At 35.7% G+C, this 27,663-nt stretch overlaps 1 protein-coding gene across 1 annotated transcript; it reads left to right on the top strand.

The window, feature by feature from the left end:
- The first annotated feature begins 114 nt into the window (after window positions 1-114).
- On the top strand, window positions 115-27,066 carry LOC129001109 (TBC1 domain family member 20-like). Its single transcript, XM_054428292.1, has 10 exons — window positions 115-212; window positions 568-692; window positions 12,265-12,387; window positions 15,267-15,373; window positions 15,726-15,863; window positions 17,131-17,324; window positions 18,628-18,844; window positions 21,144-21,253; window positions 23,511-23,726; window positions 24,318-27,066. The coding sequence occupies exons 2-10, from the start codon at window positions 593-595 to the stop codon at window positions 24,319-24,321; spliced, it is 1,209 nt and encodes a 402-aa protein (XP_054284267.1). The 5' UTR covers window positions 115-212; window positions 568-592; the 3' UTR covers window positions 24,322-27,066.
- Window positions 27,067-27,663: the final 597 nt, after the last annotated feature.

Genomic DNA, 27,663 nt, shown 5'->3' with positions numbered 1-27,663 from the left:
GGACCTGTGTCGTGAGGCCACGGCCACAGGGATGGGATAGGGATAGTGATAGACTCAATAGACTGGACTGACAGAGTGACAGATGACAGATGGTCTGGTGTTGGTGAGGGTGAGGTGAGGAATGAAGAGTAAAGATCAAGATAAGAATCATCAACTTCAACTATTTAAAGATAGATCATAAAATTATTAGTGATCATGAAATAACATTTAAGGTAAGGTATGGGTCCTAGTCCTAGACAAGTAGGCTTAGGGCCTACTTCAAATCATAATGCACCGAAATGTTGTAGATCAAGCTAATGAGATTATAGGCGAAATAGGCCTAGGCCTAGTGTTTTTGCAACTGGTTTTTTAAAATTAAAAAGTAAAATATACCTAGGCTTTGTTCAACACAAGGGCTTAAGCAAATTCTTATGCTTTAAGTTTAAGTTTATGTCCTTTGCCAACTATTTTTTAAGGTGGTCGCATTTTACTCAGCAACATAAGTTAGCCTAAGTTAATTACCCTATCCTATTAATGATTCACATAAATTATTATTCATTGACCTGTCTTTGGTTTGACATTTGACAGTTTCTGGACTGGAGGGCAGCCTACAATGGAGTCACATGTAGAAACACAGGAAAATAGAAGTCACGAGAAAAGTATGAACTCTGAACTCATTCAGGTTGAGGCAACAGACTTGTCATTTGATACAGGTAACTTAGGATAATTCTATCGCAATAATTCCTAGATTCTATCTTACACACCACCTCATCCTTTGGTCACTTAGTAACTTAGGCTACCTACTTGATAGATTCAGGTAAGTTAGCCTAGCACAAAACATTCAATGATCATGTTAAAAAAATTGTAAATGGCAGTGGGCCTAGGATGTCTTTCATTTAAGCTAAGGGTTGTTGCGATATCAGCAATTCTGTTGGCACAAACAATCAAATGAAAAAATCAATCAATATACCTATTGATTAATCAATATATCGTTTGGTTAGTTGGGTAAGGTTAACCTAACATAACTAAGTTGGGCCTAACCAAACAATATATCGAATGAAACAACAGATAGGCCTAAATTGATTTATTCATCCCATTATTTGTGCCAACAGATACAGAAGTACTTTTTTTCCCCCAAGATGGCGTTTCTGACTGGATTGCTGTATTTTCTGCTCTGATAAATGTTCGCATTTATGGTTATTGTAGAGAGGGTTTCTATAACTGCATGATCGCCAACACACTGTGAGTTGTCTGTGTCAATGAATGTTGTCCAACCAACTTCCAATCTCACGAAATTATTAATTACTAAAAAGACTAATTTGTGATTAACAGAAAATACATTCCTGTCAAATCAAGCATACATATTTCCCTGGTCCTTCTGCTAGTCTGTTGTCTGCTCGTCGTCTGCTGTTTGTCAATAACCCTCGTCTGCCAACAGTCGAGGAGGGAACCCGTGCATCTAAAATCCACAGCCTTCTAGTTATCATCACCACTAAAAGAACACTGAACTATATTAAGTGATACCATTTTGGCTCCCAGTATCTGTTGGTGAATTGAGTAGCCACCAGGTACTGAGTCACTGGAGCGGGTGGAGATTGAAATACAATTGGCTTATAGAATAATTCAAACATGGATAAAATAACCACATGTAAGGTGTGCATGAAAGTAGTACTCGACTCAGAGGACGGCATTCAATGCGATGCGGATTGCAAACATTGGTTCCACATTAAATGTGTTGGGATGAGCAAGACTGAATACGCTACCTTTGCCCAAAATACTAAAAAGAAATGGATCTGCGCCAGAGTCGACTGCAGTACCGACAACCCTACTCCCTCCAACACGTTGCTCAATAAAATGGATGATTTATTAGCTAAATTCTCATTTCTTGCCACTAAAGATGAACTCAAAAATATTTCCGATGGGATCCGGGAAATAAAATCTGATCTGGATGATTTAAAACAGAAGATCTGTGGCTTTGAACCGCGGCTTGAGCAGCTTGAGGATGAAATAGCACAATTGAAGTCCAAAGGCGAGATCAAAAACTCAGAATTACCACTTGAAGACGTCTTTGAAGAGCTGAACGACAGGAAGCGTCGTGCCCGAAACGTAATCGTACTTGGCGTAAAGGAGAGTGGGTCGTCTTCTGTCGATCAGAAAAAAAAACATGATTTGGACCTTATAGGTGTAATGTTGCAGGAGGCTGAGCTTTGTGTAGAGTTGAATAAAATACCCTGCTTTAGACTTGGTAACCAAGATGGAGACAAGCCTCGGCCCATAAAGGTCTGCATGCCTTCTCCTGAGGACGCAGCCAGCTTCTTTTGAAAATTAAGTCCCAAAGATTCCAAAAACGTGGACTTAAAAGGTGTCAACCTGGTTCGTGATCGTACTACAAAGGAGATCTATCAAATCTACGGGAAACTCTGGATGCTCGTATTGGTTCAGGCGAGAAATACTTAACTATAAAATATATTAACGATGTCCCTAAAATAGTAAAGAAAAAAAACTAAGTTACTCCAACGGCAAGAACAGTTTACATGTGTATTTTCAGAATATAAATGGCCTCCGAACTAAGCTCAATGAATTCAAATCAGCCTTGGCCACTAGTATTTATGATATCATCCTACTTTGTGAAACAAACTTATCATCTGATATATCAAACTCCGAATTACAATCTACTTCCGCTTATTCCATCTATCGAAAGGATCGATCAAGCCACTCTAGCACGAAATCATCAGGAGGGGGGGTTCTAGTTGCAGGAAAAAGAAATATATGTTCCTTTGAAGTCCTGCAAGATACGAATTTGGAAAGCATTTTCATCACATTACCCAAGAGCAATCTATTATTGAACTGTGTCTACATTCCTCCTAACCAATCAACTTCTGTTTATGAGACATACAGTGATACAATTGACGAGGTGTTTACAAGATCAAACTGTTCCAATCTTCTTATGGGAGGAGACTTTAACATCCCCACCTATGATATCCCTGTATGTGCAGCTGATCCTTCGGAGAGGACCAAGAAAACCATTCTCGACAACCTAGCTGCAGGTCACTCCTTGGAGCAAGTAAATCACGTCAAGAACCATAGAAATGTTAGTCTGGATCTGGTCTTTACTAATCAGAGCCTTGTTTTGATTGCTCCAGCAGAGGACAAAATTGTTAGGCCGGACATGCATCACCCTCCATTGTCTTGGTCTCTTCATAATTGCCATACAACACAGATTCCACAATATAGCACCACCCCCAACTTAAGAAAGTGTAACCTTGAAGCTGCTTCACTCATGCTCGCTACAACCAGCTTTGAACACATATACAAACATTGTTCTGATGTTCAGGCAAATTTTAAGTGGTTGATCGATATGTTAGGAGACATCTGTGTTAAATGCAGCCCCTTAAAACGGATTGGGACCTCTCCATTTCCCAAGTGGTTTTCAAAAGACCTCATAAATCTTATTATAGATAAGAAAAAAGCTCACCGGCGATACAAATCTACCCTGCAGCCTGCAGACTATCACACTTTCTCTGTACTGCGTAACAACTGCAAGGCACTGAGTCGCACCTGCTATAGAAACTATCTCATCCATGTGGGCGATTCCATCCCAAATAATCCTAACAGCTTTTGGAGTTTCGTCCGGTCCACGAGGGATGCACCAACTTTTCCAACTCATGTCTCCTTAAACGGACATACGACAAGTGACTATAATGAGATGGCTAACATGTTCTCTGAATTCTTCGCCTCTGTTTTTTCCCAGCCTGTCGCAGCTGACCACTTTTTTACATTTGAAAGCAACTCAGCATTATCGTCAATTACGTTTACACCATCTGAAGTCATGGAAGCCCTCAAAAACCTGAATGTTGATAAAGGAGCAGGCCCTGATAATATCCCCCCTTCATTTCTAAAGTACTGTCAAACTACTCTTGGGAATCCACTGACCTATCTCTTTAACTCCTCTATACAAAAAGGAATCTTCCCACACGTACTAAAAGTTGGTCATATAGTCCCAATCCTTAAGAGTGGAAATCCCTCAGAAGTGATCAACTACAGGCCAATCAGTATACTGCCGTCAATCGGAAAGGTGTTTGAGATGCTGGTTTTGTCAAGATTCAAGCCATTTCTAAGGCCGCTTATTAGCCACAGTCAGCACGGGTTCACTACTTCAAAGTCTACAGTTACCAACCTCCTACTTTTTTGAAAATTATATCCTATCAGCCATGAAAAATGGTAGACAAATGGATGTCGCCTTTGTTGATTTTGCGAAAGCATTTGATAAAGTGGACCATGGTATACTCATTGCTAAACTCGAAGCCTATGGAGTTGTTGGGCCACTCCTTAACTGGATGAGGGACTACCTTACAGGACGCCGCCTGTGTGTTAAACTGCCTCACTCCAAGTCGCTAGAATTTTTCCAGACTTCAGGGGTCCCACAAGGCTCTCTACTTGGTCCATACTTGTTCATTGTGTTCATTAATGACCTTGTCGATGTACTGAAGGGGGACACACTACTCTTTGCCGACGACGTTAAGATCTTTACAGAAGTGTCAAGCTATGAGGATGCTATGCGCTTGCAGACTGGCCTTACATCCATTAATGAGTGGTGCATTTCCAACAACATGTCCCTGAATATTGCCAAGTGCTCAATCATGACATTCGGCAGATTACGAGAACCATACCACTTTCAGTATGCGATAGATGGTCAGTTGTTGAAACGAGTCTCAGTGGTCAAAGATTTGGGTGTTACTTTTGTGGCTTATCTTACCTTCGACAACCACATTGACGATATATGTAGCAGAGCAAACCGGCTTCTGGGATTTCTCTTTCGATCGACCCGTGGACTGAGCAACACTTGGGCGCTTAGGACTCTGTTCTGCTCTCTTGTTCGCCAGCTGCTCGAATATGCCTGCCCAGTTTGGTCTCCTCATTTAATCGGCCAGATAAGCCAGCTTGAGAGCATCCAGAGGAAGTTTTTGAGATTGGTTGGAGTTCGCCAGGGTCTACAGTATCGGGATGTGCCTGTGGCTCAAATGCAGGAAAACCTAAATCTCCAGGATCTTCGGGCGAGGCGCTGTGCATCTGATATGGTCTTCCTCTCCAAGCTCGTAACCGGGTTGATTGATTGTCCTGCCTTGCTGTCTGAAGTGGACATTCGTGTTCCATCTGGTACAAGATCCCAGGATCTATTCGGAAGGAGGCACTATGCTCGTGGATACCTGTACCATGGACCCATTGCAAGGATGCTTCGGAATGGGAATGTCTTCTGTGCCACTTTCGACATCTTCAAAGACAGCCAAAAAACAATCCGGAACAGGGTACTGGCTGACTTCCACCGCTCATCATAGTTACCACCCAAAATTACTCTTATTTTATTTGTTTCATACCAATGAATGTTTCTCTCTTCTTACAAATCTTGTTTTCTTTGTATTGTTGAAATTATATTTACTGTTATTGTTGAAATTCATATATTATTGTTATTTTAAAACTCATATATTTATTGTTATTGTTGAAACTCATATATTTATTGTTTGTCGTTCATTTATTTTTTCACTTACTATTCTTATTTGTTGTTCTTGTTCATTGGTTGTTATTTAAAGTTCTGCTTTGTGTACGTCTATTTCGATACTGCTTAAATCAAATTATATTTACTTACTGCATGTCATTGTCAAACATTATTTTGTATGTATATGTTTAAGTTAGATTAAGTCATCTATACAACACATTGTAAATTGGTTCTTGACCGTTGGAAGGTAAAATAAAAAAATTTAAAAAAATAAGTCTACCCGATATCGATTCCAGCCTCTAATAGGCCTATCGATATTATGATAACTTAATATCGGAGCCAAATATCAATATTACTTTGTAGGAATCCACTTTAAAGACTTTGGAATGGAATGAATGATTCTTGAAGAGCTTGTTTAGGATTTTTGATCAGGCCTTCTGTCAGGAAATATTTTTTAGCACATACGTTACTTATTATTTTAGAACCTGTCGATTGTTATTAAGTTAGGCCCTACTTTTTTATAATGTCTGCATAGGGTAGTTTCTACTTTGCTAGTTACAGTAATCTGCATTTGCAAATCTTGTCTTTAACCCATTCCTGACTGAGTTCAGGTCCTCATGAACTCAGACAGAGTCAAGTACTTGACCGGGTCAAGTATCAAGCAGTTGGAACTGATTGAAAAAGGGCCAGTGTGTAGGCCTACAATGTTTGATAAAAAACTCATTAAAAATGTAATTTATGAAATTAATGCCTACTCTTGTGTTTAAATTTATCTAGGCCTACATAAAATTCCCTTTCATATGACACTAATTTTAAATAAAACATATTTTAAATAGTAATTTTCAATGCGTATATGCATGTACAACTTTTTTTTTTTAAAGCAAACCTTTACATCAATTTCTTGGTCAAGTTTATAAATAGTAAGCCTATTCAATTCGTTACTCAAAAAACTATATTTGGTTTGTTCGGACATAAAATCCTTCATTTTAATAGCCGTTTTTGTAAAACTATGCAAAACGACAAAATAGGCCTTACTACAGTAAGTTAAAGTGTTTGGAGTATTGAAATAAATGGAAAATAATATTCTAAGCATAATTATATTACTTTTGCAACTAATTGCAACATTGGGAAAAATTAGGTGAATCAATAACAATGCATAATAAGCCTAATAATAATGCATTATGCGTGAGGACGGGCGCTTTCCGTCTTTAGTCTTTCGTAACCTGACGTGCTAGGACAGGCGCCGCCCCTCCTTAGGCGGGAATGGGTTAACTGCTTTTTTAACACTGTTTTACTGTTATACTGTTCTATGAAATGGCGACCATACAATGTAGGTATTTTAAGCCAAGTATGAATGGAGATGAGTGTAGGATGAGTGGCGCGATCTTGTAGTCTTGTTAGTGACTAAAGCCGACATTCCTTAGACACAGCTGTTAATTAATAGCCCATACAGCTAATGGCAACTAAGGGACCTACAGTTTATAGTGAAATCCGAAACACATTTTTGCCTTGGTAATTACGAATTGGTCTAATTATCAGGATAGTACTGCGGATAGTCGTAGTACTCGCCTGTGCGGACATTAATCCACGCTGGGGAGTATCGCATCCACAGTGCATGGCTTTAAATATCCACAATTAAACGTCACTGAATAATTTTCATTATTAGGCCCAATAAAGTCATATATCAATTGATATCAAGGGACCGTGTCTCGTTGTCCCGCCGTCTAGTTGTACCTACGTCTACTTGTACCTCGAGGCCTAGGGACAACTAGTCGTAGGTACAAGTAGACGGTGGCACACCCGACTAGTTGTACCTACAGATTTTTAGGAGGTACAACTAGACGTAGGTACAAGTAGATGTAGGTACAACTAGACGTGTATCCCACCGACAAGTAGTATCGCCTAGCTTGTACGGATGTGACCAGTTGTCCCTACGACTAGTAGTCCCTCCGTCTAGTGGTTCCTACGTCTAGTTGTACCTACGACTAGTTGTACCTACGCGTATTTTGCGTCCTTATAGTCTAGTTGTATCTATCCTTCAATTCGTTACCCTGTTTAATTGATTACTGCACGAGTACTTTTTAATAATACCCTTAATTAAATCAGGACTGCAGTGTTCCGAGTCAATTGAGTATGATTTGCAAATATTTTTCACCACACTACGATGTTCTAGTAGTTTTACAGACGTTAATTGGAGGCTGAAAGCTACGCATTGCTGTCCAGTGTCGAAATGGCAGCTATAGTTGTAATTAAAATTTTCCAGCCCTAGTACCGAAAATCGTTTATTTAATTAAAACATTTTATATATATCATTAAATATACAAGCAGTATATCCTTAATGAATGCAATAGACCGCTGCCTAGCAATTATGTATTACTATTTTTGCTGATTCCTTTAAATATTTTGTCACATAACCTTAAAGTATTTGCATTGATTAGTGTGCATTTCTTATAGTTTACAATGGATTTCCCAGTGAACAATGAACAATGAAGTTGAGGTCCAGTGGTTGAAAACTCGACAAAAACTATGCAATGTACAGACTTTTCTATTCAACATACACTGCAAATAATACATGTGATTGGAATATTTTCCATTTGTTTTGATTTTATTTTCATAATTAGTTGTTATTTCGTCACCAGCATAGCAACCCGTTAAACCCATGTTAGTTTTTAAAAATTTGTAATTCTTTTTTTATTGTCTTTTTAGCCTATTTTAATTTATAAAGGCATTCTGTAGATCGACAGGAAAATACATTTCTACCGATATGCGGATATTTTCTCTGTGATGTTCACGATCTGATAAAAAGGTTGTAAAGAAACATGCTTGCCCATTTTATTGACTAGCTGTTGTACCCGTGCTTTGTAACGGGAAGAGAACACGAAATAGAAACATTTTGATCTTTACATCTGTTGATAAAATAGTTACACACTAGTGTACATGTTGCTCGAATTCGAGCAATTGCAAAGTATTACAGGGGTATTTTAAAACGAATAACAGTCATATTTACAATAAGTTTAAAAGAGTCAACTCAAAGATTACCATTGTGTAACTCATGGAGATACTCAATATGTATATGACAGTAATCATTTCCTGTAAATATTTTATATCATATTTCATAACCTGGTATTGCTTTTTAATGCTTTATACAAACATTTCCTGACTTCTAGCCGTATAAGGTTGTCCATGTTTATCTTCGTTTTTGATAAACCTAAACTAAAGCATTCCGACCGGTTTTCTCCTTCTCAAAATGCCTCGCTGACAGACAACACAGATCATTGATAGAGGGCCAATTGATAACGAAAAGTCGTTTTGGGGTAGTGTTAGGGCGCATTTGTAACCTAATAGTTGAGATTGCCCAGGGCCAGTTGCTGACTGTGATGAGTTGAGCCATTGACTATATACACCTCTACACCTAACCTAGTAGAGGTGTATAGTCAATGGTTGAGCCTATTAAGTGTCACTGTTCTGTAGCTGCGGTCGTTCTCACGATTACGCCTCCTGTCTATGTTTAGTTGTCGTAGCGTCAGAGGCATTTCAAAGAAAAAAACAACAAATAAACAAATTATAGCTACACAAAACGCACAAATAAACGCACAAATTTAAGTTACAATCATGCTAACACGATCCGTCAAAGTACACAAAACAACGATAAATACACAAATTTATCATACAACCATACTAACACGATCCGTCTTGGGGTTATGTTTACACAAACTCAAATAGTAAACAAATGTTCTCAATGCGTTTCATTGAATTGAAAAATAAATACTGTAACAGCAATTAAATTATACAGCTGATCAAAATGTAAACAATTATGTTCTCCATAAGGATAACATGGGAACTTTCAAAGCCACTGGAGCAGAGCCCAGGGGACGCTTTCAAAAATGTAAGGCCAGTTTGCAAATCTACGCGACACGCTCTTTCCAATGAGACGTCAATGGATAAAATCGGTTAAGAAATGGCGGAGGAGTTCAACCGACAAAGTTTCATGTAGCGTATTAATTATATAGATAAGCCTTTTAAAAACAAAATTATGCCTTTATGGCCTGTAATAGGATAGCTGTTGTCACAAATGTAAAAAAAATAATAGTACTGCACCCTGTTGGTAAACCTTGTAACTTTTTAATGCTATTCAATATCATAGAACCAACTTGTGTAGTTGAAACAGCTGACAAAATTCTTTTATTCCTTTTAAATACGATTACTCATAAGGTTAACATGGGAAACTCCAGAGCCGCTGGGGCGGAGCCCGAAAGGACTTTAAGAATGCGTCTATATGTTAATCGGGAATGTGAGCTATCTTCATACCAAATTTCAGCCCAATCCGACCACTATTTTTTGCGTTTACTTGTCACAAACATACATCCATCCATCCATACATCCAAACTTTCTCATTTATAATATTAGTAGGATATATTTTCTCAGCTTTGTATAGTTTGGTGAAAAATAGCAACCGTACCACGGGTCGATTTCATCTTCGTGACTAATACCATACAAAAACACTTCATTATACTCAATTACTTGTTTTTGTAAACTCTGAATTTATTTATTTAAGATAATTGTTTAAAGTTGTTGTTTAACCTAGTTAATGTTAGTTTTCTATAGAAAGGTAGAGTTTTAGTGGAAAACACAATGATAGCAGATCTTTACAAGAAATAAGGAAAACCAAAGTGTAATATGGATAAGGACTGACCAAGGGACACAAGTACATTGTTATTAAGAACAGGGGTTTCTCAATGAGCTGCAGACAAGCCAAATTTTCCTGGCTTTTGTAGCAAGTTGTTTATAAAAAATTGTTGCAAGATTGTATGAATTTAAAGAAATAAAATAAATCCCTTAAACTGGTGACAAGTTGAAGGGGAGATACAACTAGCCGTAGGTACAACTAGACGTAGGTACAAGTAGGCGTAGGTACAACTATTCATAGGTACAAGTAGTCGTAGGTACAAGTAGTCGTAGGTACAAGTAGTCGTAGGTACAAGTAGTCGTAGGTACAAGTGGTCGTAGGTACAAGTAGACGCAGACGTATGAGGTACAAGTAGACGGTGGCGTACGCGACTAGTTGTACCTGTAGAATTTTAAGAGGTACAACTAGACGTAGAGACAACTAGTCGTAGGTACAACTAGACGTCCGCACCATCGTCAAGTTGTACCTTCAGCTTTGGACGAGGTACAACTAGACGCCTGTCACCAAAATGCAGCAGGTACAACTAGACGCCGGTACAAGTAGACATCGCCCCGATATCAAGGTTTGCTAAAAGAACACCGCAGACGACACTGGAGCCTGAGTGGACCACAACTACGGCACCGGCTCTTGAGCTCTGACAAATGACAAGTAACATCGCAACCAACACTCCAGCAATAAAAATCAGTTGCTACCAACTAGTTCCCTCTACCACAAAAAATACAACCAGCTAGTCAGTATTAGTGGGGATTTTATCTTGTACATAACTTAACTTGTTGGGAGGTTTGTCAATATCGTTAAAACTTTATTACCTAAACTTTTGTTACCTAAACTTCATTCAATATCGAAAACCGATATTGACAAAATTCTTCCAATGTCACAATAATATTGAAAGCCCAATACCGATACAATATTGAAAATATCAAAACATCGGTATGGATTGATATCGATAATATTTTAAATCCCTATTTCAGTTGTGATTCGATTGTAAGCTGGTGATTGTTGTGTTCTTGTGTTGTGATCAAATACACATCACCACAGAACAGATTATTATCAACACATGCACATACTTTGATTGGTATAAGGAGAATGCAGGAGGAATCTAACCTAATTTCAAAATACTTAACTTAGGCCTAATTCAGTCTCGAATCTGCACTAGTCCGACCTGCCCTCCCCGCATGCCTAAAATAAGATCAGTGCTCAATTTTTGTTTTTAGATGAGTTATTTCAATTTTATTTTTTTGACAGATAATTATTAAAACAAAAAGAGTAGGCCTATGGATTGTTAAAAGGTAATTGAATGTCATAATTGGCTCTATCTAAATAAACATTCTCAACATAACTTATCGTGCTGCTGTAATGAGTTGGGCCGGGAATATTCCCAGTGGGAGGGAAGCTTTTGACATGGTTTGTTCAAAAGCTGGTGTGTGGTGTGCAGGCCTGTGGTGTGTACAGCGTAATTTAAAGTTTTTCTGTCTCATAAAGGTATTAGTTTCAGTAGCCCTATAGGCCTAGTAGTTTACGCAACGACCACATTGAGACTATTAAGCAAGTTGTCTAAATTGTCTAAATTGTCTAAATTGTTGCGTACACTAAGTTAGTTTACCGACCGTTTTTTTAATTACTTACTATTACTAAGTACTCATAATTTCTATAAGAAGTTACATTTTTGTCTTTTTGCCACTGACAGTGATGCAATAACTCATTGCACCAACCACTAATTGCACCACTCAACAATTAAATTGGTTTTAACAGCTGGATATTAGTTGAAGCTTGAAGCATTACAATTTGTAAAAAAATGCTGTTAAGTAAGTAAACAATGTTGTTAAGTAAATATTTTCAATTCTAAGAACAGAACTGAAATGGCTAGTTTAAAAAACGGTCGAAGGTAAAGAAGTTAACATTACCCCAATATTCTTTTTATATGTAATAATCGTAGGCTACTATACCTATAATACACCACCTATAATACACCTATAATACACATATATTGACACCTATAATATACACCTAATATACAACACCTATATTTTAGCTCTAAACAATAGGCAACTAACATAAAAGATTACAAAAATATGTTTTACTAAAATGAATTGTATTTTTTCAGTGCCTGATTCTCTTGAGTTGAAAAAGAAAGTAAATGATATTGAGGAATTCCTTTTGCAAAACCCATCACCTCCTTTGGGAAAACTGAAAAACTTTGCTCTCTCAGAAGGTGGATTAGTTTGTGGTAAGTGAGCGTTTGAAAATATTTAACACGTAATATTTACTGTATAAATAAGCTCACATCATACACTAGTTGTTCAACACAACCGGTAAATATAAAGGTTGCAAAGATTAACATCAATAATATTCACATTGGTCTGTCTTGTGTAACTTAGGCCTACCCAATACAAAAAGCAACTCACAAGCATTGTAAAGCAAGATCATAGATCCTTCATAAATTCGTCATGGTGCACACAGGATGTCCAGCCAACTTGAAAAAAAGAAAACCGAAAATTACACATGAGGTTAGATTAACAGAAAAACAAATTTTTACATAAATTTTCCATGGATCCTGGAACTAATAGATTTCTGAATAATCACATTTTGTTTCCTTTTTAAATAGCTTATGAACATTGTGGAAAATTATCACAAAGTTCATCTACTGTAAGCGTACGACTTTTTTGTGAGCCGGGTGTGCGGGGGAGGGCGGTAGCAATCTCCCACCGCAGCCAAAGTTTCCGTGGCATTGGTCGGACTACGCTTTCTAAAAACATTCGACCAGCGCTGTTCACGTTGATTTCCTTTTTTGCTTACGTTATTTTAGAATTTAAATTAGAATATGATTCAAGTACCACACAACGCAATTACTGTGGGTTCTATATTATTGTTTTTGTTCTGTAGTAGAGTATAATTAATTTTGATATAGGCCTAACTATGTAAAATGCTCACCAAACGGTAAAAACATAGTATATTCCAATTTAATTGTAAAGTTTGACTTATTAGGTGTAAACCATTAATTGAGTTTATAGGTGATATCTTAAGATGTAGTACTTTATGTAAAAACACATACATATATACCTATAAACAGAAAACCATAAGGTTTAGTACATATAATTGTGAAAACTTTTTGCTTACTTTCATATTATGTATGTTTAATAAAATTATAACAGGTTACGTACCTTGACGTCCACAATTCCTTAGTCGGTATCCGTTGACTATAGTTTCGACTACTACGTAGTCATTATCAAAAACGGATCGTTAAAATATTACATTTGTTGAATGTCGTCAAATCTTAAATACATCGAACACACAAACAAACATAACACGAACACGGTAGACATTTAACATAATTGGCCGGCCGGCACACGTCACTGAACTGGTCGACGACGATGACTAACAGGACATGACAGTCATCGTCGTCGATCAGTTCAGTGACGTGTGCCGGCCGGCCAATTATGTTAAATGTCTACCGTGTTCGTGTTATGTTTGTTTGTGTGTTCGATGTATTTAAGATTTGACGACATTCAACGAATGTAATATTTTAACGATCCGTTTTTGATAATGACTACGTAGTAGTCGAAACTATAGTCAACGGATACCGACTAAGGAATTGTGGACGTCAAGGTACGTAACCTGTTATAATTTTATTAAACATACATAATATGAAAGTAAGCAAAAAGTTTTCACAATTATATGTACTAAACCTTATGGTTTTCTGTTTATAGGTATATATGTATGTGTTTTTACATAAAGTACTACATCTTAAGATATCACCTATAAACTCAATTAATGGTTTACACCTAATAAGTCAAACTTTACAATTAAATTGGAATATACTATGTGGACGTCAAGGTACGTAACCTGTTATAATTGATTACCAATTCCGGAAGGCTTCAACATTAATAAAAAGTTTAATAAAACTTTATAATATCGGACGGGTTTTCCGAACAACCTGTAAAATGGTTAATGGATTGCAGTTATTTATGTTATATCCCTAAGTTGATAAATCAAAACTCGGTCTCCTAATGTCGCAAAGTATTTTATGACAATATTTTATTACCTCATTTTATTACTTAGAAAGAGTGTTGTATTCTATCGTGTTCTATCGACTGTCAGTTTATTGGACTGTGTTGTGGAGTCGAGTAGTGCGGTTGAGTAATTAATGAGTGATTTTAAGGTGTGGATTAAAAATGTGTTAGGCTAACTTAGGTTAATATCATGGCAACCACCCGTAAAAAGGGCAAACCATTCACAGTGAAGCGAGGGAAATTATAAAACCATTAGGCGCCATGTGTTGGTTCACGCCGTGGGTTTACGCATCCGCTGGGAGTAGAAGTACAGTAGTATAGACAACATTTTTAGGGCGACTAGTAGCACCGGGCTGTGGTAGGGGCCCCTCCTGGCCGCAGAGGCGGTGGAGGGGCCACGCGCAAACAAGTAGTGCACTTACAGTAGTAATAGTATGATAAATTGCTGATCTCATTATAAATGTGAAAGTATTACGGACATTCTTGCAATCACAGTTAATCATCATGGATGTTTCCACAATAACGAGAGATGACTTAAGATATTGTCCCAAGCTCAGAAAAAAGTATCAGTTGTTGCTATGACCGCAGGAGATAATCATGGGTGCATATTCGCCAGAGATAATGAAAAATATTGTCATGTCGGTGGAACATCATCACAGTTTTTAGTGTGATCGCTGATCATATTGCATGTTACATTTATGATGTGGCATTTAAAACCAGAGTTAACTATGAATTGGAGGTTTTCAGATTCAAACTAGTGTAGATCATCTAACCATAGTTTTCCCATTTTACAATCAAAGTTAATTCGCCGTTGACAAAACTGAATTGTTGCCAAGTGGATGTAGTGCTGGCGTTTCTAAAATAGTAATTTTCCGAGGACCGATATGTTGTCATTGGGGTTCAAATCAATTAATGATGCTTTCTAACAAAATGTTGATGGTAGATTGTAACAAATTCCAGGGTTTGGACCTCACATAAAGTAAAAAATGTCAATGCTGTTGAAAAAAAAAAACACAAATAAAACAACCAATAGCTGATGAGGAATTCCTCGCATTGTAACCAACATCAATGTTGCTAACTAGCTGTTTGTTGACAGATGAGGTACGCAGGAAAGTGTGGCCTCTACTGCTTTCACTCGATCCTGAAAAAGCGGAGCCGGCCCCAGCCCTAGAGACTTTGAGGGCTCATCCTGAATATCAGCAGGTAAGTTTGTCAACTTTGTTATGAAATTTATGATTTTTAGTACTGTATCGGGGTGACGGATAACAGAGAGGTTCTTCTGTACTAACGTACCCTCCGTAGTCGTCACACTCGTTTGTAAGTGGATATAATGGCAGAGCAACGCGATCTCTCTGACGGTTTCTTAAGTTTGAATTTTGTTAGTTGATTCATGCTTTTACTTGACCCTACTACTAAAAAAGATGCAAATGTAGTCAACTGCCATTTTGGATTTTGTGAAGATTTTAAGTCTGTTGTTCTAACTACTGAGGATACTGTTTACTGATTATTTGAATTAGGATGTTAATATGTTGGTTCAACAACTGATGTCCCGTAGGTGGTGTTGGATGTGAACAGGTCGCTAAAGCGGTTCCCTCCCGGCATCCCGTACAACCGACGAGTGGCGCTGCAGGATCAGCTGACTACCTTGATCCTACGAGTCATCTCCAAGTACCCTCACCTACGATACTACCAGGTACTCTTATGAGAACTAATGTTTCTCACGGATTTAAAAAAATTGTAAGAAAATTATGTGTATAGCATTACCCGATGAACTATATGAAACACTAGAATGAACACACTCTGAACAGGAAGATGGTTTGCCGGCTGCCATATTTGAACTGGGTAAAAAAGCTGTGCAAACCTATACTTTTGTTTCATGATGTTGTAATTTATTGCACATTCATAAATTTATTTAAAAACAAATTTTGTGAGGATAGCAAGCTAATCTGAATGGGAAATAGTCCAAACTGGCACAGGAGACACAAAACTTTACACTAGGGCCTATACACAAAACGTTAGTTCTGTGTACTTACTAAATGTTTTGTGTTTATGTGTATAGTGTAAAGTTTTGTGTTTCTTGTGCCAGTTTGGACTATTTCCTGTTCAGGTAAGCCAGGCTACCCTCACACAATAAATCCTTAAAACCTATGTTATATAATTTATTTAAACAATGTATACAGGGTGTCCACATACTGGAAAGTCAGGGATTGTCACGGAAAGTCATGGGACAAAATTCTGGTCACTGAAAGTCATAGAAATAGGGGAAAGTCATGGAAATCCCCAATAATGGATGGTTTTGAGGGGACCATTTAATGCTCTAGTCGGCCTTAACCCCAACTACTGTAGCATTTTTTAGGATTTTTCACAAATGTTCAACAATTCAATTTTTTATAGCTGTATTAGTTTATGAGTTTTGAGTTTGTAGTAGTTCATTGTTGTACCTATTGTACTCCAATGTTATCTGTTAATACATATTTCAGTATTTCTGCGAAATAACTTGTCTAGGCAGTATTATTCGTGTGTGTATGTTATATTACAATTTTCGTAAGTCTTGGAAATCAATTGTAAATGGTCATGGACAAATAAATGACAAATTTTTTGTGTACACCCTGTAAAGTTTTTTTTTTTAATAATAAAATATCATCTAAACAAAGCAATTTAGGCTAGTCTGTAATGAATATGCATAAAATACTTGTTTTTTACCATACTCTTTAAAAAAACATTTTCCAACAGACTTCCCACTTAAAAAAAAAACAAAAAAAAACAGATAATTGCCTCCTTTGCAGAGTGTGGATACTGGGTAGGCTATGGTTTAGGAACTTAGTGGCAGCAAAGTGTAACTTATTTGACATATTAGAGCAGAATCTGTCTGAGGCTATTTCAGCTTCTAGAGCTTAGCAGACTCAATAAATGAGAATAAGTAGTATTTCAACTGTTTCAAACTGTTGTATGTTCTATAGGGATACCATGATGTGGCTGTCACTTTCCTGCTGGTGGTGGGGGAAGATGCAGCTTTTCAGATCATGGAACGTTTGTCCACGGATCATTTGAAGGACTGCATGGAACCCACCATGGATCGAACCTCGTACTTGCTTAACTACATCTTCCCACTGATACACAGGCTACATCCAGCGCTGTGCGAGTTCCTTGATAGGTAGGAGATGGATATCATCATAAATTATGTGTTTTCAAATTATACTGAAATGTTCACTATGTTTCTTATGATCGGAGTAAATGCTGTTTATGTGTGTTTAAGTAGTGTTTGTCTACATCCTGTTCTATTTTTAATTTATTGTAATGGTAAAAAATACAACCGTGTTGACAATTGCTCTAGGTCAATAGATAAAAAAAAGTAGGGATGGACGAGATTAGATTTTTAGTTCGAGACGAGACGAGACAAGATTTTTTATTTCTCATAAAATTTCGAGACGAGATCGAGACGGGATTTCCCTTCTCATACACAACGGGAAATCCACGTTCAAAATTTTTACCTGATTTTGTAACATTGTTAGATGACTGTACAAAACTATTTTTGACTATACAAAAATAATGATAATAGGTAAGAATATTTACAATCTTTTATTAAAAAACATCAGCATAACATTTTTTTATTAATCACGCCTAACTTATTAAAAATGCCTACGATTAGGAAACAGTGATATCAGTTAGGATAGAGTTCAACTTATCCTAAAATAAAATAAATCATAAAATAAAAGGAATATTAATTTTTATAAAATACTACTTTATAAAAGTAGTTACCGGTACTTGTTTTAACTTTTTATAGTAATAAAACATTCCTTACATTGCTTACACTTAACAAAACTTCTCAAATGTTATTATAGTAATATTATTCAAATAATTAAAGTAATATTTACATTTAAAAAAGAACTAATTAAATAAGAACGCCTTCGCAAAGGAAACACAACTACAACACGCTCCTGTATTGCGGGTATTGCATTGACTTTATGCAGGCGTTTTTAATTTTTTTTTTTATTTTTTATTCTCGTCTCGATAAAAATCTTGGCTAAAAAGAAATCTTGTCTCATGTAACGAGATTTAAAATTTCCCGAAAATTTCCCGAAATTTCGAGACTTGACCATCCCTAAAAAAAAGATAATGCGTGAATTGCTGCTTACCTTACATCAAATCTTATATTAGATAATTAACATTGTAGTAGTAACGGTGGACCAGGACCACCAAATGGTTGCTAATAAATATAGGCATAGATTATAAATGTTACATGGCATGACATAAAATCAATCATTATTCTTTTTAATCTTGTTTGAATGGTTGGAAAACGAATACACTCTGCTTCTTCACGAATAAGCTCTGCTTCTGCTCACTGCCAAAATATTGGCAAAGCCACCGGCCAAAATGTATTTTCATTAAAATCAAGCTTGTGTCAAAAAGGTTTAGGCCTACTGCTATATTGCTATTTTACTCTGGTTGTTTTGCAGGTCTTGTGTGGGCACCATGTTCTGTCTGCCTTGGTACCTTACCTGGTACAGTCACAGTCTAAACCGATACAGAGACGTGGTCAGACTGTACGACTACTTCCTAGCGTCCCCCCCACTACTGCCACTCTACCTAGTGGCTGCAATCGTAGCTCATCGCCAAGATGAACTGTTCTCTGTAGACTGTGATATGGCCACCGTGCACTGCCTTCTGTCTAACGTAGGTTGTAGTTAGGATCTATATTATTTTGAAAATTCCTCAAACAATTAATATATTGAACCTTGAGAGTTCAAGATTTGCACAAAAAATTGCTGGATGTTGTGAACAAAATAGCTTTTTAATACAGATGTTCTTACACAAGTGAATTATCAATGACTTTATAATAAGACTAGCTGTTGTACCCGTGCTTTGCAACGGGAAGAGGACACAAAATAGAAACATTTTAATTTTTACATCTGTTGCATATAGTAGTTACACATCCCCCAACGCTTTTAGAAACAAAATTCAACTTTTATGGCCTTAATAGAAACGTTTAAGTTATGACTTTTAAATCTAGTAAGTAGTGGATACCACCATTTCATCTCCCTTAATAACATATCTTTTTATTTATTATTGACATTTTAAATTTCAATTTTGAAGTTACTACTAATTATTAAATTTAAATGAACATTTTTTTAAATTTCACTCTTCTTTATATTAAATCACAAATCCTTCCATCTTCAGTTTCTTCACTCACAATAAATCGTTAGCAAAACTAAGTCAGCTGTTATAAACTTTAGAAATATTGCTATGCCTTTTCAATACAGTCTTTTGAAATATTAAAGAAACTATATCTATAGGTACTATAAAAAATTTCAAACAAATAATTTAGCATTAAGACAGCAGACGAAACTAATATGATTATCAAAGCATCAAGGACTAAACAATTTAACAGCAAATACAGTATATGTTTCATTACATCTCTGATTCTACTCTACAAAAATATCAACAAACAACTTAATATACAAACCAGTTCTTTTAATCAGTTCCATCGTCCATTGGCTTTACATTTTCACACTTACCATAAAGTCTAGTAACAGATATTTCATTGATTTTAGAAACCAAAGAACACTGTGTACTGCTTAGTTTTGTGATATTTTCCTTGGTTTAATTTAATCAGTGGTGTGGCAAAACACAAATAATAAATGTATCAAATAAAGTAAATGTGAACTGAAAGCTATGTTAAGATAAAATAAGAGTATTTTGTATTACCATTTGATAATTAATTATGGTTACACATATACAACAGATTAAAAAAAAACAAAAATCAACGACGTACAGTACAATTTAGTTATTGATGATATTCTTTAGTTTAATTCATGCATAGGTTTAGCAAAACACAATAACTTAATTTACCTAAATATACATATAAAAAACAATGTGATGTGCGCAAGTTATGTTAAGTTAATCTAACACATGTTAAGGAGTTAGAATTTATTTAAAGTAGCCTCCAAATTCATATAAAATATCTATACATTGTAATTTTCATACTGTTTCCATGAAATCATATTATTAATAACATTATTTTCATAACTTAGACGCTTAAAAAAATCCAAAACAGAGCCGGAGTTAATACAGCAACGGTTATAGAATCTTTTATTATATAATCATTGACATAGTTTTAGAATAAATAATCCATGATAAAAGGTTAGATTAAAATAAACCTACCTCAAAGTTATGGAAAATATTATATTTAATTTCTTTGTATCAGCTGTCTGAAATAGTGAAATTTGCAGTTTAGCAGTTCTTCTTGTTTAAATTTAAATGTCAAAGCAAATGTAAACAAACGTTGTTAGTGATCTCATCGCAGCCATGGAGACCAATCAATATTTACTTTTAAAATCTTCACCTCACGACCTTTAAAGCCAAAGGGACAAAGCCTACGGTCAGTATCGAAACGTGAATAGTCCTATATTGGTCCTTGGTATTGTAGCTATATTTTTGTAAAATTTAAGCCCAGTTGATTCAGTAGTTTTTGCACCTATTAGTAATACGCATACAGATAGACACCATTAGATTTTTATATAATAGTATAGATATATAGATTGGGGTGCAACTAAGGCATGTTTCAACACAAATGAATGGGAGTGTATACAAATTAGATGTGTTGTGTCGTTGTATCATTATTATCATTGTAATTTGAGATGTGGACGCCACCTATGTGAGTATTTTAACCCAAATATGAGTGAAGGATGAGTGTAGAATGGAGTGAGATGATCTGAGTAGAATTGTTATTGACCAAGATTACCTGTTTCTATGAAATCACAGTTTTCATTTGGAAGTTTAACAGGATTTACTTATTAACTCAAATGCATTTGGATTTGTATCAGGGCCTCAAAAATAAAATATCTGGAAACTGTTGGTTTTATTTTTCCCCCACCAAATTAGAAACAATAGTTGGACAGAGATATATCTAGTTTATTATGGAAGGATTGTCCATCACTCTGACATCAGTGATCATGTTCTTTGTTGTTGACAGCTGTCAGATGATTTGCCGTTTGAGAAGCTGTTGAGCCAAGCCACTGACTTGTATGACAAGTTTCCTCCAGAGAGTATAGAGCCTGAGGTCAAAGAAAGATGTCAGTTGGAGTAAGTACCTGTTATCAGAGACCGTGATTATTTGGAATTATAGGGATTGCATGAGACATACTTTTTGATTTTCATTTTAGTAAATCAAACTGACTGCAAGGTATAGGTTTGGAGAGAAAGGGCTTATTGCTTGAGAATAGGTGAATGAATGAATGAATGAATGAATGAATGAATGAATGAATGAATGAATTGAATGAATGAATGAATTCTTTATTATTTCAATACAGAACATCAGATTGAATGGTACATAAACGATTTATGAAATATGAATCCCCAAATGGGCTATATGCCTGTGGTTGGGGATTGAGTCAATCATCCGCACAAAAAACAATAATTTAGGCTACATTCAAAAAGGAAAATCTATATATATACATATTGTACACAGAATTAGTATACAAGAAAAAGATAAATAAGAAAAAAACTAGTTTACAAGATAAATATATACAAAACGATACAGTGTATGAAAAGTTAATGCACGCATATATCACGCGTTCAGTTTGCACGTTAAAAATGTAGGAAATTATCCCATTAGAAATACACATAATTAGAATTAACCGAGACTTGGCAATGCATTCCACACACAAAGCCCTAACACATTCACACAGACCACTCATACCTCACAAACTCACAAAGAACCTACACTCACCACAAACATGCATTCACAGCCACTACCTTCCATAGTACCCGCCCCGGGATCCACAGGCGGCTGGTAGCTCTTATTAAAAAAGCCGTCACTGCACTGTCCCTGTGGTCCAGCCTAACGGGGTACCCATGGCACACCACACACACACCCACCTCAAACTCACGCACACACACAACACACACAACATACACGCACGCAACGGCATAGATATACTGCAGATGTTGATGAAATGATAGTGGTATCTATATGTAAATGGAGGTGAAATAGTTTCTTATTCTGTGACGGCCAACTTCTAGTAACCATTTGTCAATAATTTTTTTGTATGTACGTAGACTGCAAGGAGGGGGGAATTTAATAATTAGTGGAAGTTGGGAATAAATTATGTTTGCAAGATAAAAAGACGAAGTGCTGTTTATTGATTTTGTTAATCTAGGAGTAATAATTCCATGATTAGTTGTTGATCTAGTATGGTATTGATGTGTAATATGTTGGAACAAGAACGTTTCATTTTTATGAATATACAGAATTATATTTTTTATAAAGAGTTGGGGTATATTAAGAACATTGAATTCGTTGAACAAAATATTTGAGGGATAACGGCGATTTTTTTTTAGTGCTATCTTGATAATAGATTTTTGAATTATTTCAAGTGGCGATAAAACATTTTGATAACAACCACCCCAAGCTAAGATTCCATATTGCAATAGGGATTGTACATAGGCATAATACACAGTTCTAATCAAGTCGGGGGGAAGTATCCTGTTGATGCGTGAAAAGATAAAAGATACTTTGCGCAACTTATTTCTTACATAATTAATATGGCAATTCCATTTTAGGCGGTTGTCAAAGATGATACCCAGATATTTATATTCAGATACTCTCTCAATGCACTCACACGTCACGCATTCATACAGCCTCGCACTTCCGCACGTGTGCAAACGCAGATGCAGGCCGACCGGGTCGTGGTCGGCTCTCACAGACACTGGCATATATTTGGTTTTGGATATGTTGACTGAGAGCCGACTCTGGTCGAACCACTGCTTGACAGTGCGAAGGCCCCGCTCAGCCACACGGTACACTTGCTCCCAGCTGTCCCCTTCAAAAAGTAAAACGGAATCGTCGGCATAAAGAAAAAGTTTTCCACCGTCCAATAAGACCCTACCTAGATTATTTATATAAATGAGGAACAACAGAGGTCCAAGCGAACTTCCTTGGAAAACCCCAAATTCGATCAATTGAGGTACACTGGAGGTGCGAGAAAGGATAGGATAAGCAGGCTCACCTTAAGAAATGTAGGCACCCCACTTCATTTGTTTTGTGTTTTCTTCTGTGTTCTGTAGTGAATGAAGTGGGATGCCTACATTTCTTAAGGCAAGCCTGCTTATCCTATCCTTTCTCACACCGATTGACTGCAAGGTATGGTTTAGTTATTGAAAAGCACTTTCAGTGTCCTTTTACAATATTTAAAGGAAGAAAAATTTTGCTTGGGTAATGAAAATCCATGTAATGATTACTAATATGATCTAATCACACCCAACAACTAATAGCCATTATGATTTAAAAATCCACATTGATAGATTTGGTTTAGTTTATGTCCAATATTTGTTTTATCAGAGCCCAGAAACGTCAGCAGGAGGAGGCTGAGAGGAAGGCGCTGGTGAGGCGGAGGGGTAGAGGTAGGGGCGACACATCGTGGGTGAGGCGACTGTGGGCCTGGCAGCCGCCCGTACACATACCTAACTACAAGATGCTGATACTCACTGCAAGTGTGGCGTTCGGCTTCTACGCCTACCTCAAGGCTGGTCCTGACGCAATAGACTTCACACCCAGGTAAATCATTGGTGGATTATTTTTTTTTGGGATTTGTAAAATTAATAACTTTTAGTCTTAATTGTCAATTTCCAATGGTTGTATCCAGTTTGTTTGGTGATCTTTGTTTGACATTTGTTCAAATTTATCTATGGATCTTTTGTTGTTTTAAGGATTCAGAAATACTATGAAGTCACCTTCATAATCTATGTTTTACAAACATTGCCCATCTTCCAACAATAATTGTTTTCAAAATTATTTAATTGTACTTCGAGACATGATATTTAGCTGGGTTTTAATTTCTACAGTGTAATATTTTATATTTTTATACTTACATGTTGTATTGTTTCCTTGCTCAACAACAATATCCTGCAGCAAGAAATAGCTGTTACAGTTGCATTTTTCTGTCTCACCCTGAATATAAATTAGATACTTGTCTAAGCCTTTGAGCCTTGGGTTTAAACACCTTCACAGACAATATGTACTCGGTAAATAGTACAATTGCTGTGGGATGGAGTTAGAGAAACCGTTTTTTATATTTAAAAATTTGGCCTCAGTGAATTAAGTGACAGAAGATCTATGACAATTGAGTAATCCTGTTTTAACTTGCAGGTAGCCTTCGCCCCTGTCCCAAGACTCCACCGAGCAGCCTTTGCAACGTCCTGTCTGTGATCACTGTAGTTCTTACATTAGATGTTGGTTCTACTTTTTGTGTTGGTAAAGATGTAATAGCTGCAAATTTTCCGCCTCATATGCTCTTTTGTTTATATTTGTCTCATATAATGGAAGCTTCACACTGTTGAATAGTTAATTTTTAAATTTATTGCCCGTCTTTATTCAAAGACACTGATTTGTTTATAGTGGCATCAAGTAAAATAAATTTTCGGTAGTGGTAATAAAACTATCAGTCACAGTTGGTTGTATAAAATTGTCGAGTTTAATTTTATTTTGAGGTTTTCGATCGCCAGCAAGTATCTTAATTGTTTGGATATTTGTTTCATAAGTAACCTATTTTTTTTTATAAGCCTCTAGTTTGGACTTTATAAGAAGTTGTATTGAATATTGTTACATCACTACGGTAGATTCCTGACTATCCACAATATATTCTATGATAATCAGTGGCCGAGTGATCGTCAATAACACAAACACACCCTAAAATGCCCGAGAAATAACTAACATTGACTTTAAATGTAGGGTTAAGCTTCAATTCTTGTTTAGGCATTGATAAAACGTTTTTGCAGAGTAGATATATATTTTAACTATGCTAAACACTTCTGTTTTAAAAACAAATTGGAGCACCTATATATAGACCTAAATTAAATAACTACAAAAACACACATGAAATGTAACTTATTAAAACATTGGTTGTAATCTAGGACTCATCGGCGGTCGGTTGAATAAACAATGGCAACTGTATAGTAGTGTCTGCGAGATGATGGGCCTCCTGAAGATAAACATCTTGGTCACTGTATTACTTACTTCCATAATATATATTTTATTTGCGATATTGGTTGCTTTGCAGCCTTGTTCATATTTTTAATTGAAATGTTGATGATGCTAAGGTAGATATTTGAAGCCAAGTATGAATGGAGATGAGTGGCACGATCTTGTAGTCTTGTTACTGACTAAGGACGACATATTTCTTATATAGACAAGACTGTTAATTAATAGCCCATAAAGCCAATGGCAACAAAGAGACCTACAGTTTATAGTGGAATCCGAACCACATTTTGCCTTGTAATTTACGATTTGGTCTAACTATTAGGATAATACTGCGGATGGTCGTAATACTCACTAGTACGGACGTTAATACATACCCGGGAGTATCACATTCAAAGATCATGCCTGTAATTATCCAAAATTCTTGGCCTCCAGCTGGATTACAGGACGATATATGGTGTTGCCAAATTTTTGTATTGGATGTTAATATATCTGTGTAGTTTGTTTCTATGTGATCTTCAGTCTCTTTGCCGATCGTATGGGATTAATTCACTTTTGGATAATTTGGAGTCTACTGTATTTAAGATGGGAACAAAACAAAATATGGGGTATTTTAACCCAAAGATGAGTGTAGAAAGAGATGCTTTACGCAGCTTTGTTGCCAAGACCAGCTGTTTCTTTAGTCAGAACCATTTAGTTTTTTGTCAAACCCTTTACATTTTTTGATTCTGATGGTCCAACCGAAAGTCTAAATCTGTCGCTATTTACTTTACGTACGAGGTACGAGTGAATCATCTGTCAAGCAGGGTTTTGTACTGTTTTGTGTTTTATATTCCTTGTTTATGTTTTTGAAATTGTTGTGATCACATAATCAACCCTAAACTGATGTCTTACTTATACATACAGTATTTTAATTTAAAGTTATATAGCATCCTGGCATGCTTCGGGTATTGTTGAAAAAGAGATTGTCTTGTAATTAAGTGCTTTCATATGATACCAAAAATTTATTGTAAACATAGTTTAATAACCTAAAATGGATGAAAATAAATTAAGTTAAACATTTGAAACCTTTTCGCAATTCTGTAATGATATTGTTTAGAATTTGATCACCTCCTTTTTAAATGTTTTTAAAAGTGAAAATTATTAATAATTTCTTCTTGTAGAATTAATTTAATTCAAAACAACTTTCTAAGCTCAAAAACAAAAATGTTATCCTCAGCTTAATCTGAATTAAAAAAATATTCATTTCATATTTTAACTACTTATTTCCTGAAAACATGTTAATAATTATACATGTAGATATCAGGAAATGTAATTCACATAATTTTTGCTATCATAGAATTTGTTTGTAGTCTGAATGTAATTAAGTATTGAATGTTACAGCTTGTAAATATAAAAAATATGAGTATTTTACCACACTGAAGTGCTCAATCTGAAGTGTATTTATATATAAAACATAACCTCAAATTTCCGGCCAGTAGTCTAAAATAGATTGTGTTTTTACCATGCTTTTTGGTTTAAAATGACTTTCTACATTAAGTAAGATTACATTTTTTTTCTAATTCTGATGCTGTGTATCAGGCTTTATCGTTTACTTCTAGATATGTTTGTGTTGGAATGAATAGATGGTAAAATTTTAATGTGTTAATTGTTTTTTTTTTATAAAGAATCGATAGGTGTAGATTAGATATTTTGTTATCAACTTATTGTGTATTAAGTTTTATTTTGTACTATGGGGACCTTTCTTCTGTTAAAGCTAAGTTGCTTTTTCAATGCCAGTTTTGATTATATGGTAACATCCCTTAGAATTGTGAAATGTGGGAGTGGCACGTCCCTTAGGGTCCCGTTTGGGGGCGGCACATGCCCCAAAACAATAAACATGTGTAATTACTTAAACTTGAAATAATATCAGCCAAACAGACTCATTTTATTTATGTGTTAAGTCTAACACGCAAACAAGATTTTGAATATGGGTTGTAAATAAATTTATTCAGTATGAAAATATTTTTAAAAATATTTAGAATAATGTTAAAAGTTAGATGATTTGCACCTAAATGTGTTTAATTATTTTAACGATTGGCCTCTCTTTGGAGTTTATATTCATTACAATTATGTATGTAAACTGCTATTAAATTTGCTCATATACCCTCAAATTTTAAATAACAGATAAACATAGATTATCTGAATGTGAATGTTCACAAAACAGTCAAACATAAATTATCTGGATCCACAGTCAGCCGTTGTAGATTCAAAATAAATTTGACATAAAAAAAGATAGCTGTTCTCACAATTATTTTTTGTTTTTGATAGTATGGCAATAGAAGCCCATTTTTTTCAAATTTGTATCACCTAAGAACATTATTTTTGAAGCTTTAATTTTAAGTGTATTCAAATGATTTGACTACCCAAATCACTCCCGACAAAACTTGTTTAGATAATTATTGCTCTTAATTTTTTCAAACCGTTTTAAGGAGACTTTGTTCCAAAAAAAGCTATATAACGTGAATTTATGTATTCT

Source organism: Macrosteles quadrilineatus, unplaced genomic scaffold (assembly GCF_028750875.1).
Source record: "Macrosteles quadrilineatus isolate MER2022 unplaced genomic scaffold, UCM_ALF_1.0 Scaffold_8__2_contigs__length_117827958, whole genome shotgun sequence".
Taxonomy (NCBI): domain Eukaryota; kingdom Metazoa; phylum Arthropoda; class Insecta; order Hemiptera; family Cicadellidae; genus Macrosteles; species Macrosteles quadrilineatus.
This window is presented reverse-complemented; position numbering and strand designations above follow the sequence as displayed.

Coding starts and splice junctions, on each gene's coding strand:
- LOC129001109 (XM_054428292.1), top strand. CDS start 593: ATGGAGTCACATGTAGAAACACAGGAAAATAGAAGTCACGAGAAAAGT. Junction 12,388..15,266: donor AGAAGGTGGATTAGTTTGTG/GTAAGTGAGCGT, acceptor GTTTGTTGACAG/ATGAGGTACGCAGGAAAGTG. Junction 15,864..17,130: donor CTCACCTACGATACTACCAG/GTACTCTTATGA, acceptor TATGTTCTATAG/GGATACCATGATGTGGCTGT.